The following is an 18,771-nucleotide window of genomic DNA, read 5'->3' as shown; positions in this document are numbered from 1 at the left end:
AGGCCATCGGCTGGGTCCCCAAGTCCTCTCTCCGGTCCTCTGCAAAACAAACTGTCTCTCCCCTCACCTCGTTAAACCAGTAACACCCAGGGAAACTGAGTCCCACCCCCTCCGCATGCAAACCATTGAAAACTCCACAGAAAACAAGAAAACCCCCCACTTCGTCACACGAGCGTCATCAGCATAGAGGCATGTCCTCTGGAACAATGGCCTAAGCGTGAAGGAGCATATGAATCTTTAGTGCATCTGGCCTGTAAATATAGAATCATAGAATATTAGGGTTGGAAGAGACCTCAGGAGGTCATCTAGTCCAATCCCCTACTCAAAGCAGGACCAACACCAATATCTTGCGATGCCAGCTACAACAGTGCCATGCGAATGCCTGTTCTTGTTTACAATGTCACCTGAAAGTGAGAAGCAGGCAGCATTATATTCTGCAAATGTAAACATACTTGTTTGTCTGAGCGATTGGCTGAACAAGCAGTAGGACTGAGTGGACTTGTAGGGTCTAAAGTTTTTCATTGTTTTGTTTTTGAGTGCAGTTATGCAACAAAAAACCCATTACATTTGTAAGTTGCACTTTCATGACAAAGAGATTGCAGTACAGTACCTGTATGTGGTGAATTGAAAAATACTATTTTTTCATCATTTTTACAGTGCAAATATTGTAATAAAAATAATAGAGTGAGTGCTGTACACTTTGTATTGTGTTGTAATTGAAATGGATATATTTGAAAGGGTAGAAAAACATCCAAAATATTTAATAAGTTTCAATTGGTATTCTATTGTTTAACAGTGCGATTAATCATGATTAACTGTTTTGAGTTAATCGTGAGTTAACTGCAATTAATCCACAGCCCTAATTTAAATAAGCGTTAAAAAATGGAGGAGGGTGCAGAAAAGAGCTACAGAAATGGTTCAAGGGCTGGAGAAGATGCCTTGCAGTGAGACCCAGGGAGCTCAGGCTGTTCAGCTTATCAACACGATTGAGAGGTGTCAGCATACCTCCCTTGGGATCTCAGATACTGGGATCTAAAGGGCTCTTCAGTCTAGGGGAGAAAGTTAGAGCAAGAAGCAGTAGCTGAAGGTGAAAGCAAACAGACAGATTCAAATTAGAAATAAGGCACGTTTTTCATAGTGGTGATGATTACCCCTTGGAATAAACTCCCACGGGAAGGGGATTGATTCTCCTTCTCTGGGGGGAGAGGGGGGGTTCCTCAAATCCAGGCTGGAGGCCTTTTGGAAGATGCTTTAGTCAAACAGGTTACTAGGCTTGATATGGGGGTAACAGTGAAATTCCTGGCCTGTGATAACTATGTCAGGCTATACAAGGCCACTAGATCTTAAGAGGCATAAGAACGGGCACCAATGGTCCATCTATCTCAGTATCCTGTCTTCTGACAGTGGCCAATGCCATATGTCCCAGAGGGAATGAACAGAACAGGTAATCAAGTGATCCACCCCCTGTTGCCCATTTCCAGCTTCTGGCAAACAAAAGCTAGGGATGCCATCCCTGCCCAGCCTGGCTAATAGTCATTGGTGGAACTATCCTCCATGAACTTATCTAGTTCTTTTGAACCCTGTTATAGTCTTGGCCTTCACAACATCCTCTGGCAAGGAGTTCCACAGGTTGACTGTGCGTTGTGTGAAGAAATACTTCCTTTTGTTTGTTTTAAACCTGCTGCTTAGTAATTTCACTTGGTTACCCTTAGTTCTTGTGTTATGAGAAGGAGTAAATAATACTCCCTTATTCACTTTCTCCTCACCAGTGATCATTTTATAGACCTCTATCATATGCCCCCTTAGTTGTCTCTTTTCCAAGCTGAAAAGTCCCAGTCTTATTAATCGCTCCTCAAAGGCAATGAAGGGTTCATTCCATCCAAGCCACCTCTGTTGGGAAGGAAGAGTAGATGGGAAATGCACTTTTCAGAAGGGTTAATGTGGCACTGGGGCACCTGTCAGGTCATTGACATGGTCTCTTCTGGGAGCAGAGAACGCAACACACTGTTGATACAAAGGGAGGTTTTATTTCTCAGTCTGGACACTAAGAACATGTCTAAAATGGCTGTTGGGGAAATCTACAAGTTTAAAAGCTTCAACTCTTCTCCAGGCTGCTCTTTCCCATAGCAGGAGCCTCACAGACAGCCTGCAGAGAGAGCGAGAGAGTCAGGAATGATGACAGACTACAGGTTGGGGAAGGTACTACATTTATAAACAGCAGGTCCTGCTGTAATGTCACATGCCATGATTGAGTTATGTCAAGGTTACAGAAGATGACCATGTTTTCAGAGTCAGAAGCCAAGGCATCAAATCGAAGGGTTGAGCCACAGGCTATACCAGTACAGTTAAAGTGATGCACCCTAGTGTTGAGGCAGTTATGCTGGTACCGGAGTCCTAGTCCTGGGATAGCTATTCCTATACGAGAAGGTAAATAAGCTCTACTGATATAAACACGTAGAACTACATCCACACTAGGGGTGGTACTGGGGACTACAGTGCTAAAAAGTCACACCCCTCACTGACCTAATTGCCCCAGTACAAGATCTGTACACAGACCAGGCCGTAGGGTCACATGTTACTTATACAAGAGGGCACTATTTTAGTGTGCACTATATAGCCCCAGAGAGCTTCTGACTCAAAAGCAACATCAGCCTGTTTCTAGTGGAGGAAAGTCCTCTAGGACACCATGCTTTCAGGAAGTGACACTAGTTCAGTAACATTCACTTTGGGCAGGGAGCAGCTTTGTTGGAGTCCACCCTCATTTGTGATCTTAATGTCCTAGAGTACAAGACATGCCCAAGATAGGAGGACAGTAAGACTCAGGGCTGACCCAGTACAGCAGGGACATACAGGCTCTTGTGATAAACTGGATGTTATGTCATGACCCTTCCCCACCTCCCAGACAGTTATAACAGTTTAGTCCCACTCCCATGGTGTCCTGGCCTCATACCATTTCTCCAGGAGTGACCCTTTGGAGTCCATGCTGCTGCTGAGGTGCTCACGGCCTGCATTTGCTGGTTTCCATCCCAGCCTCTCTCACCAAGACTGGACAATGAGACGGAAATGGAGAGGAGTTAGTACACATACACCAGGATGAGGAGTTAGCATGGCCCATGTCAGGCTGCCAGATAGTCCCTGCAGACAGCTCCCACATGCTTTCTGCATAGGACATGCCTGCATCACAGGACCCTGCCTCCATAGGCCCCATCCGCACTGCCACATGCACCTTAGTCCAGGTTATCCAGCTCTGAAAGGCCAGTTCTAAATAGGACCCCATGGCATTCGATTGGATCTGCCACCTGTGTGTGCTTGAGGGTTCCCCCTTCTGCCAGCTGGACTTTCCCTTAGGGAGTCCTGGCAGGGTCTCTCTATCCTGTTCCAAGTCAGCGTGCACTGGATTGTTTCCCCACAATACCCCTGGTAACAAGTAAGTCTTGTCCCAGGAGCAGGGGCAATGCCTTGGTTGTAAGCTGCCATGTACCTTCCCAATGCAGCCCACATGTGAGCTTGGACCTTCAGCCCAGGTGAACGATGGCCCCCTCCCACCTTGGCAAACAGCAGCTGTTCAGACACCTGCATGGATTTTACTCCTGGCCAGGAGGGTTTGTGTAGAACGTGCCCACAGTGTCTGGATCATGAGCTCTCTGGGGTATGAGCAGTCTTGGCTTGTTTGCCCAGCCCCTAGCACAGCGGGGTCCTGCTCCCCATCTGAGGTCCCCAGGTGCTACCACCACTTGAACCCTGCTTAGAAAGCACATTTACATTAACTGGCATACGTCAGCATTTCCTGCTGCCATGTGTTTAAACGGGGGAAGGAGCTGGACATGTTCCACTCACAAAGCAAGGATTTCAGGGTGAAGCAGCCAACAGCTGACTGCTCCTGCATATCCAGTCTTGCTTTGGAACTCAGCCTGTGTTCCCCTAGAGGGACATTTCACTTCCAGAAGAGCCCCCCACATCTCTGGTGTTCAGCTGTTTGACCCCCAAAGCTACAGTGTGGCTTCCATTCCATTGAACTCCGGATCCCCTGCCCCTAGTGCCCCTGTGCTGCCAGGATTCAAGAGCTTGCTAACTTGCCACGCTGCATTGTCCGAGGCCAGGTGTACACCGCCCCCCCCCCCCCCGAGCCATGTAGCTATACCGCCCTAGCCCCCCAGGTAGACAATGCTGTGTCGACAAGAGGGCTTCTGCCATCGACATAGCTACCGCCTCTCGGAGAGGTGGATTAGCTACACCCTCCCATCTTCACTAAAGCACTACAGCTGTAGCACTCTAAGTGAAGACAAGCCCTAAGCCATGAGAAGGGTTAAGGACCAAGGAGCCCCAATGCTCTCGGTTACATGGGTATAAGCTAGGAGAAGCTTCATGGATGTCTGTGAAATTGCTAATGGAATTTAATAGACTCTGGCCCAGACAGATGTTTTGGATCCTGATGGACCCAAAGGAGCAGAAATTGGGTTGGGCTTCCTCCCTCACGCACGAGGGGGTGTGTGGACAGGAACAGAGCAATGTATTTCAGACATGATTGCTGCCTCCTTCCCACTCATCACACCACTCACAGGCCTTTCTGCCTGGAGCCTTACTTGCCTTGGCAGGCTGCTCCCAGTCCTACCCAGCTGGAGCCGCCTTCTTCTCTGCAGCTGCCCCAGGACTTTTCCTTACCTATCACAGAGACCTGATTGGTGGGTCACATGACCCAGTCACATGACTTTCATTTTCCCCACTTGGGGAAAAACATGTCACAGATGGGGCCAAGACCTATGGGGCCAGCTGCCCTGTGACAGTGTTCACATTATCTGTGAGACCTGGGCACATCAGTTCTTTCCCACCCCTGCAAACTCAGGCAGGAGTCTCCAAGCAGTTCTCTTGGTGGCTCCATTTATGCCCAGCAGAACCATGTACTGGCCCAGTTCTGACCTCAGTTACACCTGCACAGCCTGACTAAGGGCTGCAGATTGCATGGGTGTAACATGAGCAGAAGCAGGCCCATTATAGCCTTGGGTATTGCAGGGATGTTTCTAGGGAAGTTCCGTTAGATTTCTGGTCACCCACCTAGAACGGCAGTATCCACGAGTGACTATTGCAGGAGTGCACAGAGCTGTTAGAGGGGCAAGAGCCCAGCTGGCCAGACAGTGTGGCCAGCCCCAAGCGTTAAACACAAACCAGCCTAAAAATCAGGCCGAAAAACCCCATGAAATCCTAGGAGTTGGTTTCTTTTTGCCTGCTGGTTACTGAGCATTTAGGCTTACACAGTCCATGTTTTCAACCTTTCCTCTCAACTAGCAGGGCTAGACACTTGTTGTAAATCACTCAGCTTCCCAGCCGCTGGGGCTTTACACACACAAAAAAAAAAAAAAGCCACCAAGGATCATGAGACTTGCAATAAAGTTATCCCAGTTAGCAGCACTGCCAGTGCCATAGCTCTTGTCACTAGTAGAGCTGGGACATTCACGCCAGTGAGGGACCCGGCCTGATCTGAGAAGACGTGAGAGGAGAGTTAGCTCTTACCTTTGACTTGTGCTTAAGGTGTGATTTGTCTTGGAGCCAAGAACAAAAGGAGAAGTAGCACCAGACTCATCTGCGTCTGAGGAGGAAAAGCTTAGTGTGAATGCACAATGAAAGGCTTCTGGACAGGTTTAAACACACCATGACTTTACACCCTTAGGCCTGGTCTACACTACGAGTTTAGGTCGACTTTAGCCACGTTAAATCGAATTTAGCCTGGACACGTTCACACGACGAAGCCCTTTCTTTCGACTTAAAGGGCCCTTTAAACTGGTTTCTTCACTCCACCTCCGACGAGGGGATTAGCGATAAAATCGGCCTTAGGGGGTCGGAATTGGGTTAGTGTGGACGGAATTCGACGTTATTGGCCTCCGGGAGCTATCCCACAGTGCTTCATTGTGACTGCTCTGAACAGCACTCTCAACTCAGATGCACTGGCCAGGTAGACAGGAAAAGCCCCGCGAACGTTTGAATTTCATTTCCTGTTTGCTGAGCGTGGAGAGCACAGGTGACCACGCAGAGCTCATCAGCACAGGTAACCGTGATGGAGTCCCAGGATCGCAAAAGAGCTCCAGCATGGACAGAACGGGAGGTACGGGATCTGCTCGCCATATGGGGAGATGAATCAGTGCTGGCTGAACTCCGAAGCAGTAAACGAAATGGCAAAATATTAGAAAAGGTCTCCAAGGCCATGAAGGACAGAGGCCATAACAGGGACGCACATCAGTGCCGCGTGAAAATTAAGGAGCTAAGGCAAGCCTACCACAAAGCCAGAGAAGCAAACGGAAGCTCCGGGGCTGAGCCGCAAACATGCCGCTTCTACGCGGAGCTGCATGCCATTCTAGGGGGTGCAGCCACCACTACCCCAACCGTGTGCTATGAGTCCCTCACTGGAGAAACACACAGGGAAGCGGGTTCGGGGTACGAGGAAGATGAGGATGAAGATAATGTAAATAGCTCACAGCAGCAAGGAAGCGGAGAAACCGGTTTCCCCAACAGCCAGGATATGTTTATCACCCTGGACCTGGAACCAGTAACCCCCGAACTCACCCAAGACCCTGTGGGCACACAGGGGACCTCTGGTGAGTGTACCTTTGTAAATATTACACATGGTTTAAAAGCAAGCGTGTTTAATGATTAATGATTAATTTGCCCTGGCAATCGCGGCCAGTACAGCTACTGGAAAAGTCTGTTAACGTGTATGGGGATGGAGCGGAAATCCTCCAGGGACATCTCCAGAAAGCTCTCCTTCATGTACTCCCAAAGCCTTTGCAAAAGGTTTCTGGGGAGGGCTGCCTTATCCCGTCCGCCATGGTAGGACACTTTATCACGCCAGGCCAGTAGCACGTAGTCTGGAATCATTGCATAACAAAGCATGGCAGCGTATGGTCCCGGTGTTTGCTGGCATGCAGACAACATCCATTCCTTATCGCTCTTTGTTATCCTCAGTAGAGTGATATCATTCACGGTCACCTGGTTGAAATGGGGCAATTTTCTTAAGGGGACATTCAGAGGTGCCCCTTCCTGCTCTGCTGAACAGAAATATTCCCCGCTGTTAGCCATGTGGTGGGGGGGAGGGGTGAAGTGGATCATCCCAGAGAATTGGGTGTGTGGGGGAGGGGAATTAGTTGGGTTTGTGCTGCACGTTAACCCTGAAACCGCAGCCCCTCCTTTTACATTGCAAACCCATTTTAAATGGCCAACCCAACGGGTGCTTGGTATGGTTAATGAGAGCAGTACTGTTTTAAAGCATCCCCACATGTTAACAAGGTTAAAAAAGCCAAAAGACTGTGTCTTACCATGGCTGCCTGCAAGCTGAAATCTGTGGCCTGGCACTGCGTGAGTGATCTCTCACACCAAACCGGCAGGTCCTCAATATAAGAGGAAAAATGCGACCTTGTAACGAAAGCACATGTGCTGTGTGATGTGAACAGCAAAATTTAACGTGAAAGAGTGTACCCATTGTTCTCTAAAATGTATCTTTTTTAACCACCTCTCCCTTCTCCTCCACCAGCTGCAAATCTTTCTCCTTCACAGAGGCTAGTGAATATTCAAAAGCGGAAGCGAAGGACGCGTGATGAAATGTTTACAGAACTACAGACTGCCTCCCACGCTGACAGAGCACAGCAGAATGCGTGGAGGCAGTCAATGACTGATTATAGAAAAGCCCAATATGAGCGAGAGGAGAGGTGGCGTGCTGAATCGCGGGCTGAAGATGAGAGGTGGCGTCAGCTTGCACACAGAAGGCAAGAGTCGATGCTCCGGCTGCTGGAGCATCAAACTGATATGCTCCAGCGTATGGTTGAGCTGCAGGAAAGGCAGCAGGAGCACAGACCGCCGCTACAGCCCCTGTGTAACCAACAGCCCTCCTCCCCAAGTCCCATTGCCTCCTCACCCAGACGCCCAAGAACACGGTGGGGGGGCCTCCGGCCACCCAGTCACTCCACCCTAGATGATTTCCCGAGCAATAAGTGTTAAAGTTTTAAAGTTTTAAACTGCAGTGTGTCCTTTTCCTTCCCTCCTCCCCCACCCATCCCGGGCTACCTTTGCAGTTATCCCCCTAGTTGTGTGATGAATTAATAAAGAATGCATGAATGTGAAGTAACAATGACTTTATTGCCTCTGCAAGTGGTGCTTGAAGGGGGGAGGGTAGGGGAGGGTGGGGTGGTTGGTTTACAGGGAAGTAGAGTTAACCGGGTGGGTGGGGGGGCGGAGATTTCATCAAGGAGAAACAAACAGAAGTTTCACACCGTAGCCTGGCCAGTCACAAAACTAGTTTTCAAAGCTTCTCTGATGCGCACCGCGCCCTGCTGTGCTCTTCTAACCGCCCTGGTGTCTGGCTGCGCGTAATCAGCGGCCAGGCGATTTGCCTCTACCTCCCACCCCACCATAAATGTCTCCCCCTTACTCTCACAGATATTGTGGAGCGCACAGCAAGCAGCAATAACAATGGGGATATTCTTTTCGCTAAGGTCTGAGCGAGTCAGTAAGCTGCGCCAGCGTGCTTTTAAACGCCCAAATGCACATTCCACCACCATTCGGCACTTGCTCAGCCTGTAGTTGAACAGGTCCTGACTCCTGTCCAGGCTGCCGGTGTACGGCTTCATGAGCCATGGCATTAACGGGTAGGCTGGGTCCCCAAGGATCACGATAGGCATTTCAACATCCCCAATGGTTATTTTCTGGTCCAGGAAGAAAGTCCCTTCCTCCAGCTTTCGAAACAGAACAGAGTGCCTGAAGACGCGAGCATCATGTACCCTTCCCGGCCAGCCCACGTTGATGTCGGTGAAACGTCCCTTGTGATCCACCAGGGCTTGCAGCAGCATTGAAAAGTACCCCTTGCGGTTTATGTACTCGGTGGCTTGGTGCTCCGGTGCCAAGATAGGGATATGGGTTCCATCTATCGCCCCACCACAGTTTGGGAATCCCATTGCAGCAAAGCCATCCACTATGGCCTGCACATTTCCCAGAGTCACTACCCTTGATATCACCAGGTCTCTCATTGCCCTGGCAACTTGGATCACAGCAGCCCCCACAGTCGATTTGCCCACTCCAAATTGATTCCCGACTGACCGGTAGCTGTCTGGCGTTGCAAGCTTCCACAGGGCTATCGCCACTCGCTTCTCAACTGTGAGGGCTGCTCTCATCCTGGTATTCTGGCGCTTCAGGGCAGGGGAAAGCAAGTCACAAAGTTCCATGAAAGTGCCCTTACGCATGCGAAAGTTTCGCAGCCACTGGGAATCGTCCCACACCTGCAGCACGATGCGGTCCCACCAGTCTGTGCTTGTTTCCCGGGCCCAGAATCGGCGTTCCACGGCATCAACCTGCCCCAGGAACACCATGATTTCCACATTGCTGGGGCCTGTGACTTGGTCTAGGTCCATGTCCATTTCCTCATCACTCTCGTCGCCGCGTTGCAATCGCCTCCTCCTTGGCTGGTCCTGGTTTTGCTTTGGCATGTCCTGGCTCTGCATATACTCCAGTACAATGCGCGTGGTGTTCATAGTGCTCATAATTGCTGCGGTGATCTGAGCGGGCTCCATGATCCCAGTGCTAGCTATGGCGTCTGGTCTGAAAAAAGGCGCGAAACTAGTATCTGAAGGACCAGGGGAAGGAGGGAGGGAGGGAGGGGCGAGTGACGACATGGCGTACAGGTACAGGGAATTAAAATCAAGAAAGGTGGCTGTGCATCAGGAAGAAACACAAACAACTGTCACACAGAATGCCCCCCCGCCCCCCAGAGATTGAACTCCTAAGCCTGGGTTTAGCAGGCCGTTGATTTGACGGAGGGAGGGGGGAAGGAAATGAATACAGAACAAATCTATTTTTTACATCTTAAGACGACGGTGCAGCATGACTGATAGCCCTCGGCATTTTCTGGGTGCTTGGCAGCAAATACTGGGCGCTTGGCAGTTAGCCTTCAGGCCTATTGCACGATCTGATACCCACTGCAGTATGATGATGATGGATACCAGTCATAATATACTATCTACTGCCAAAAGGCAAGGGGTTGCTGCTGTGTAGCAATGTAGCCCCACGTCTGCCAGCCCCATGTCTGCCAGCACCCAGATCGCCCTCGGCCTCTTCTGGGTGCTTAGCAGAAAATACTGGGCGCTTGGCAGAAAATAGCATACTACGACTGATAGCCATCATTGTCAAGACAGTTCGATAGGACAGAGCATGTCTGCCCAGGTGCCCATGATTGACAGCCACTGCTGTACGACGAGGACGGTTACCAGTCGTAATAAACCATCTACTGCCAAAAGGCAAAAGGTAAGGGTCTGGTGCAATGCAGCCCTACGGCTGCCAGCCCCACAGCTACCAGCACCCAGATCGCCGATGAAAGCTACCAGTCATGCTGCACCGTCTACCGCCAAAAGGCAGTTAGCTGCTGCTGCTGTGTAGCAATGCAGTCCCACGTCTGCCGGCACCCGGATGACATATGGTGACGGTGAGCTGAGCTGAGCGGGCTCCATGCTTGCCGTGGTATGTTGTCTGCACAGGTAACCCAGGTAAAAAGGCGCGAATCTATTGTCTGCCGTTGCTGTGACGGAGGGGGAGGGGGCCTGACGACATGTACCCAGAACCCCCCGCGGCACTGTTTTGCATCATTCGGGCATTGGGATCTCAACCCATAATTCCAATGGGCGCCGGAGACTGCGGGAACTGTGGGATAGCTACCCATAGTGCAATGCGCCAGAAGTCGACGCTAGCCTCGATACTGTGGACGCGGTCCGCCGACGTAATGCACTTAGAGCATTTTATGTGGGGACACACACAATCGGCTGTATACAACCAATTTCTATAAAACCGGCTTCTATTAATTTGATCTAATGTCGTAGTGTAGATATACCCATAGATAACATGAACTAGAGGCCATTGGCCCTGCTCTCTCTCCAGCCCACTTACTTGGAACAGATCCTGTTCCACAGTTCTCCTGAGCTGTGTTTCAGAAGGAAGATGCAACTCCATGCTCTGGGCATCCTAAGCCTCTAACTGCTAGAAGCTGGGAGTGGACCACTTGAAAGTTGCCCTGTTCTGTTCATTCTCTCTGAAGCAGCTGGCGCTGACCACAGTCAGAAGACCAGATACTGGACTAGATGGACCATTGGTGTGACCCAGTATGGCCATTCTTATGAATGCCCACTGTGCTAGCCCTGCTCCTGCTGCCCTCCCGAGTTATAAGGGGAATGGGAATGTAGAGCAACCAAAATGCCAGGGGTGCTAGCTGGTCTGTTGGAAGGGGTTCTCTCTTGGGATTTGGGAGCACTGCCAACACCCTAAATGGCTACATGCTCAGGCCCTCAGTAACAGGCTAGAGAAGTTTTATACCTGCACAACAGTTAAGCTTGCAATTGACAGGGCTGGGGCCTGGCACAGAGGGTTGGAGCAGGACATAGACTTGTTTGCAAGAGACTGACAAGGCTGACAACTCATGAGATGTTTGCAGTGTTGGTGTAGCAGTGTCCGTCCCCGGATGTGAGAGAAACAGGGGAGGGGAGGCGATATCTTTTAGTGGATCAATGTCAGTTGGTGAGAGAGGCAAGCTTTGGAACCACAAAGAGCTCTTCTTCAGGGCTGGGCAAGGTACTCAGAGCATCACAGCTAAACAAGGTGGAACAGATTGTTTAGAATATGTGCTAACTACTTATACTAAAGGACCATTCAAGGTGAAGTGACTTGTTAAAACCTCTGGGAAGGCAGCTGGGGGCGGGGGGAAATGTTAGTGGGTTACAGATTGTTGTAATAAGCCATAAATCCAGTGAGGAGTCCGGTGGCACCTTAAAGACCAGTGTTGACAAGGCTAAGTCAATCAGGGTGGATGTGATCCACTCCCAATAACTGATGCTGATCAGGTGGTTCCTCAGTTTCTTTGAGAGTGTGTGGCACAATCTCTCACCATAGTCTGTATTTGTGCGAGTTTTTTCCATGAAGTTTATGGATTTCCACTTCATACGGCTAAATTCAGTGCCTTGCATGGTGCCAAGTATCAGAGGGGTAGCCGTGTTTGTTTTTGTGGATACAGACTATGAGGAGTCCAGTGGCACCTTAAAGACTAACAGATTTATTTGGGCATAAGCTTTTGCACAGATAGACAGACAGACATCATCTTCCTCTCCAAGTGCAAACAGATGGACAACATACCAAATGGACTGAAGGTAAAAAATTCATTGCCATACTACACTGACTATGGTGAGAGATTGTGCCACACACTTTCAAAGAAACTGAGGAACCACCTGATCAGCATCAATTATTGGGAGTGGACCACATCCACCCTGATTGAATGGGCCTTGTCAACACTGGTTCTCCACTTGTGAGGTAACTCCCTTCTCTTCGTGTCAATATATTTATACCTGCATCTGTAATTTTCACTCTATGCATCTGAGGAAGGGGGGGGGTTATCCACAAAGGCTTATGCCCAAATAAATCATAGAATATCAGGGTTGGAAGGGACCTCAGGAGGTCATCTAGTCCAACCCCCTGCTCAAAGCAGGGCCAATCCCCAGACAGATTTTTGTCTCAGATCCCTAAATGGCCCCCCTCAATGATTGAGCTCACAACCCTGGGTTTAGCAGGCCAATGCTCAAACCACTAAGCTATCCCTCCCCCGCATCCTCTCTTAGTCTTTAAGGTGCCACTGGACTCCTCATTGTTTTTGGGGATACAGACTAACACAGCTACCCCCTGATACATAACTGTAGTGTGACTCTTCAGTTCATGATTTTTAGTATCTAGCAAAGTTAGGAATTTAAGCTCTCAGGCCTGTCTTTTGAAGGGTGTGTGCAGGTTTCCTTTGAGGATGGGGACTAAGGTCAGATACAGAGTGATGACTTTGTGAAAATTGTTCACCCCCAGCCGATAGGTGTTTTTGCCTTAACACTTTTCTGAGAGAGTTCATTTGAGAGCACAGTGATGGTCTGTCTGAGTTTGCCCCAATAACTCTGGGGGTATTTAGTGCACCAAGTGGTCTGATAGGCACATGTAAGACCCCTGCATCTTGAAAGATGGGCGGGGGGGGGAGGGGTTGATCACTGTAGCAGTGGAGATGTTTCTACAAGTTTTGCAGCTGTTGTTCCAGAAGGGCCTGGTGCTGCTTTGAGGTGGTGTGTTCTGTCTGTGAGGACCTTGGAGAGTTTGGGGGAGGCAGAAGGGGTTCAGGAAAGATCTCTTTCAGGAGGGGCTCCCTACCTGGTATGCATTGTACTTGATTGGGTTGCAGCATGGGTTGGCAGGTGACAACTAGGGGTGTGCGGTCAGAGGGGTGTTTTATTTCCATATTGAAGCAGGTTCTCTCAGGCTATTTGGGTGCCAAAAAAGTCTTATCTACAGCTAGACATTCATAGAATAGAATATCAGGGTTGGAAGGGACCTCAGGAGGTCATCTAGTCCAACCCCCTGTTCAAACCAGGACCAATTCCCAACTAAATCATCCCAGCCAGGGCTTTGTCAAGCCTGACCTTAAAAACCTCTAAGGAAGGAGATTCCACCACCTCCCTAGGTAACCCATTCCAGTGCTTCGCCACCCTCCTAGTGAAAAAGTTTTTCCTAATATCCAACCTAAACTTCCCGCACTGCAACTTGAGACCATTACTCCTTGTTCTGTCATCTGCTACCACTGAGAACAGTTTAGATCCATCCTCTTTGGAACCCCCTTTCAGGTAGTTGAAAGCAGCTATCAAATCCCCTCTCATTCTTCTCTTCTGCAGACTAAACAATCCCAGTTCCCTCAGCCTCTCCTCATAAGTCCTGTGCTCCAGCCTCCTAAGCATTTTTGTTGCCCTCCGCTGGACTCTTTCCAATTTTTCCACTTGTAGTGTGGGGCCCAAAACTGGACACAATACTCTAGATGAGGCCTCACCAATGTTGAATAGAGGGGAATGATCACGTCCCTCAATCTGCTGGCAATGCCCCTACTTATACAGCCCAAAATGCTGTTAGCCTTCTTGGCAACAAGGGCACACTGTTGACTCATATCCAGCTTCTCGTTCACTGTAACCCCTAGGTCCTTTTCTGCAGAACTGCTTCCTAGCCATTCGGTCCCTAGTCTGTAACAGTGAATGGGATTCTTCCGTCCTAAGTGCAGGACTCTGCACTTGTCCTTGTTGACCCTCAGATTTCTTTTGGCCCAATCCTCTAATTTGTCTAGGTCCCTCTGTATCCTATCCCTACCCTCCAGCGTATCTACCACTCCTCCCAGTTTAGTGTCATCTGCAAACTTGCTGAAAGTGCAGTCCATGCCATCCTCCAGATCATTAATGAAGATATTGAACAAAACCAGCCCCAGGACCGACCCTTTGGGCACTCCGCTTGAAACCGGCTGCCAACTAGACATGGAGCCATTGATCACTACCCGTTGAGCCCGACAATCTAGCCAGCTTTCTCCGATACTACAGAATATGCTTGAAGAAGCAAGTCCAGGATATACACCTTAACATACTCAAAACTGCCTACTCCAGAGAAGTAGCTCCAATCATGGAAGGGGACACCCAAATACCCCAAGAGAACCCGCTTCAATAGAGAAATAACCACCCCTTCCCCCAACTGCACACCCCTGCCACCTCACACTGGAATCCATATTTGGTTTCAAACAACTGGCATACAGAGCACACGTATAAAGTTTGCTGACGATACCAAGCTGGGAGGGGTTGCAAGTGCTTTGGAGGATACAATTAAAATTTAAAATGTGGACAAACTGGAGAAATGGTCTGAAGTAAATGGTAGTTTGAGTAGTGAGTTCTAAAATGCCTAACCTGTCCTTGCTGGAGTAATTATCACTATGGTAAATTTATCTAGATATCTATATCTATAAAGAGATTTTGTTTCTACTGGTGGTGCACATCCACACATACCTCAGTGCATATAACAAATTTATTCTGCACATGGATGGAAAATAATTAAGAGGTAACATTGCCTATGAGTAAAGCTGTGAGTTTGTCACAGAGGTCATGGATTCCGTGACTTTCCCTGACCTCCATGACTTCTGCAGCAGCCAGTGCAGCTGGCTCCGGGGCTGCCCGAGCAGCTCAGGCAACACCTGAGCCAGTCGCACCAGCCAATGCTGGGTCAGTCTTGGGCACCCCCACCCAACAGCAAGAGGAGCAGTTTGGGTGTGGGAGGCAGCTCAGGGCTGGGGCATGGGAGGGGATGAGGGCTCTGGGTGATGTTGCTGCTTCCAGGGAGCTCCCCCAAGGTAAACATGTCCCTCAGCTCCTAGCAGCTCTCATTGGCCACGGTTCTCCACCCTCCAGCGCTCCCAAGATTTAGTCAGGGGTATAGTACAAGTCACAGGCTAGGAATTTTCTCTCTTTTTTTTTTTTTTAAAATGGCCCATGACTTTTAGTAAAATACCTGCAACTAAAACCATAGCCTTACTTATAAGGGAAGATTGAAAAAAAAATTGGGTTTGTTTAGGCCAGAGAAGAAAAGACGAGGAGAGAGATAGATAACAGTTTTCACGTACATAAAAGATTGTTACAAGGGGACAGGGGGGGAGAAGAGGGAGGAGAAAATTGTCCTCTTTAACCTCTGAAGATAGGACAAGAAGCAATGGGCTTAAATAGCAGTAAGGGAGATTTAGGTTAGCCATGGGGCGGGGGGAAGCTTCCTGTCAGTGCAGTTAAGCACTGGAATAAAGTTGTCTAGTGATGTGGTGGAATCCCCGTCATTGGACATTCTTAAGAGCAGGTTAGACAAACACCTGTCAGGGATGGTCTAGATCAGGGGTGGCCAACCTTGGCTCTGGAGCCACATGCGGCTCTTCAGAAGTTAATATGCAGCTCCTTGTATAGGCGCTGACTTCTAACTTTGCTAGACACTAAAAATAAAAAATCATGGACTGAAGAGACACTGGATTTATGGTTTATTACAGTAATCGATAATCCACTAACTCCTCCCCCCAGCTGCAATCCCCCCCTATGACTGGAGGGGTGTTAACAGGCCACTTCACCATGAATGGTCCCTTGAAATGTGTTAACTACTTGTGCAAGAGCCAGCAGGAGGGCTCAGTCCTGCCCTGGAGGAGCCAGTGGTTGCTCTCACTGATTTTAGCAGCAGGGAGCTGGCCTTGTCCATGCTATGGGGCTTCAGGGAAGAGATGCCCACTGCTTTGGATAAGCCAGCAGGACCCCAGCACAGGAGAAACCTCAGCAGCTGGAGACAAAGTGCCACCATATTCATTAAACCTGCAGCCCCAGAGCCTTGATGTCAAATTCCAACACTATTGAAGCTGTGGGAGCTCAGCAGGAGCAAAGGGGGGGGTAAGCCTGTCAGTGCCCCCAAAATTCCCCAAGTGGAGACAGACACAGCCTTGTCAGCTACAGCTTGCTTTGGCCACAGTAGGATTTTGGTGTGTTAACCACACACTCACCTTGCTTAGAATTTAAATGTGGCAAGTATTGCATTATACAGCTTAGTTTAATAAACTAGTCAAGACAAAGCAGTTGTACTTTAGCATGTGCTAAACTGGTCGAGTGAAACCCTAGCCACCACAATCTAACACCAAACCTTTAATCCTATTTAAAAGCAAAAGCCCACAGCTGTCTAAACTGGGTTATCTACAGGTGGAGTTGACCAGAGTAGCTATTCTGGGATAGTGCCCAAATGAGGTGGGGGCTGTTTCAGAACAAAGCATGATTTTATTCCAGGATTACTTCACTTATGAAGCAAACGAATTACTCTGGAATTGAAGTCACCGATTCTGAAATACTCAGGGAATTGTCACTGAACATCAGTCAGCTTCCATGTGTAGACAAGGTATAGTAGTGACTGGTAAAGCTAAAGGAGCATGGTGTGTGGTTTCATGCTCTAAGGCCTGGTCTACACCTAGGTTGCTTCGGAGTGTGAAAAAATCCCATCCCATCCCCCCCCCCCCCCCCCCCCCGAGAGAGATGTAGCTAAGCCAACCTAAGCCCTGGTATAGACACCAGTGGGTCAATGGAAGAATTCTTCCACTGATCTAGCTGCCTCCTTGAGGGGGTGGATTAAACTTCAGTGACTGAAAAACTCCTTGCACTATTGCAGTAAGTACCTACACTATAGCACTTGTAGTGTAACCATAGCCAAGTCCTGTGAGGCATAGGTACCACATGCCAATGACATCAGAGACAACAGCTTCTTCACCAACACTCACCTGCCTCCCAGTCCTCTTGGCAGGGGGGACACTGCCAGGAGCTTGGGGTCTCTTTCAGTTCCTTCTTGGGACTGAAAGTCATTGATGTCCCTGCAAGCAGAGGAGACATGTTACAGGACTTGGAAGGAAGAGGAGAAGCAGGGTAGCTGGTCTAAGAGTGAAACATGGTTGTCTAAGTGGATCATGGCTCAGTTCTGTTAGCCAGAGGCCCAGCATTACAGGGGGTCAAAGGCCACATTTAACTGGAGATGCTCCTTAATTGGGGGAAGATTCTCTGAACTCTCCTCAGAGCCAGGCTCAGGTCAGACTGAAGTGTGTCCAGGGTCTCTGCTCTCCTGCACTGGCCCCAGCTCACTCCAGCCAGCTGGACAGCCTTTGTTCCCCAGAGCACAAGCTCACCCACCCTCAAGTTCCTGCCATGCACAGAATGGAGAAGCCTTTAAAAGCCAAACAGCTTGACAAGCTGAGAAGTGTTGGCTCCTACAACCCTAGTTGGGAAGACCAGAGAACTCTCCACAATCACCCTGACATTACACAATGGGGCCAATATGGTTCCACTGCTATAAACAGGGCTCACGCAGAGCTGATGCCATCAGCCCTTGTTACGGAGTGTGGGGGGACACAAGGCCCTGCACCCCCGGCTTCCTGCGATTCACCATGACTCTCAGCCAGCCAGTAAAGCAGAAGGTTTATTTAGACGATAGGAATACAGTCCAAGACAGGTCTTGCAGGCAGACAACAGGACCCCCTTCAGTTAGGTCCATCTTGGGGTCCCAGGGCGCCCCAGCCCCCTTGGGAGGTCAGAGCCCCGTCTGCCTCCCAGCCACATCACCAGCCAGCTCCTGAAACTCTGCCTTCAGCGACCCCTCCCACAGCCTTTGTTCAGTTTCCCGGGCAAAGGTGTCACCTGGCCTCTAACCCCTTCCTGGGTTCTCATGTTACATGCTCAGGTATTCTCCGTTGGTCAGTCTCCCATCCCCCAATGCAGACTATCCTAGCCACACTCCCCTGTCAGCATTCAAAGACCACATTAAGAACAGTCCCAGTTCGTCACATCTCTTCCCCCTTCGAGACCGAACTGAGCGGGGTCACTTTAGCCAGTGACCTGGGGAAGTTCGAACCTACCCCCGTTCCCATGGATGCCCCAGCATCCCTCCCATTCCTTGGTGAGAATTACACCAGGCCCCTCCAGTTTCACGCCCCCCCTTAGGTTGGGTGTGCTCGATGGCACTTGCAGTTCGCATGTGGGAAGGTTTATGCGGCCTGTGCCCTTTTCCCACCCCAATACCCCTGGGTTTCCAACTGGGCTGTGGTCTTCTCCCAGCGCTCCAGTCTGGAGGTCTGTGCTTCGGGCTCTCTTGGTTCAGAGCCCCCCTTTTAACCTTGGCCACCCTCCGGAAAGGCTCCTCTATGCTGGGCAAGGGTCCTAAAGCCGTTTTCTCCTTGTCCCGGGACTTCCTTCCCCTCTGACAGGGGTCACAGGATCGGCAGTACTGTCGGACAGTAACAAAGACCCCAGGCCAGTAAAAGCTCCGTAGCAGCCTCTGCTGTGTATGCCAGGTTCCCTGGTGCCCTGAGAGGGGGGTGTCATGGGCCCGGTACAGCAGCTGGCGGCGATACTTCTGGGGTACCACCAG

General features: G+C 49.7%; 1 protein-coding gene across 1 annotated transcript in view; it reads right to left on the bottom strand.

The window, feature by feature from the left end:
- Positions 1–2,135: 2,135 nt before the first annotated feature.
- The window catches only part of LOC135891993 (gametocyte-specific factor 1-like), a 29,816-nt gene continuing 13,180 nt past the window's right edge, over positions 2,136–18,771 (bottom strand). The window contains exons 3-6 of the mRNA XM_065419673.1: positions 17,135–17,224; positions 5,509–5,584; positions 2,951–3,045; positions 2,136–2,146 (exon numbers count right to left, since the gene is read on the bottom strand). Of these exons, the coding sequence (XP_065275745.1) occupies positions 2,136–2,146; positions 2,951–3,045; positions 5,509–5,584; positions 17,135–17,224 (272 nt within the window). The remainder of the gene's footprint in view (positions 2,147–2,950; positions 3,046–5,508; positions 5,585–17,134; positions 17,225–18,771) is intronic.

This window comes from Emys orbicularis, chromosome 19 (genome assembly GCF_028017835.1).
Source record: "Emys orbicularis isolate rEmyOrb1 chromosome 19, rEmyOrb1.hap1, whole genome shotgun sequence".
Lineage (NCBI taxonomy): Eukaryota > Metazoa > Chordata > Testudines > Emydidae > Emys > Emys orbicularis.
The sequence above is the reverse complement of the archived record's forward strand: the minus strand, read 5'-3'. Positions and strand labels throughout refer to the sequence as shown.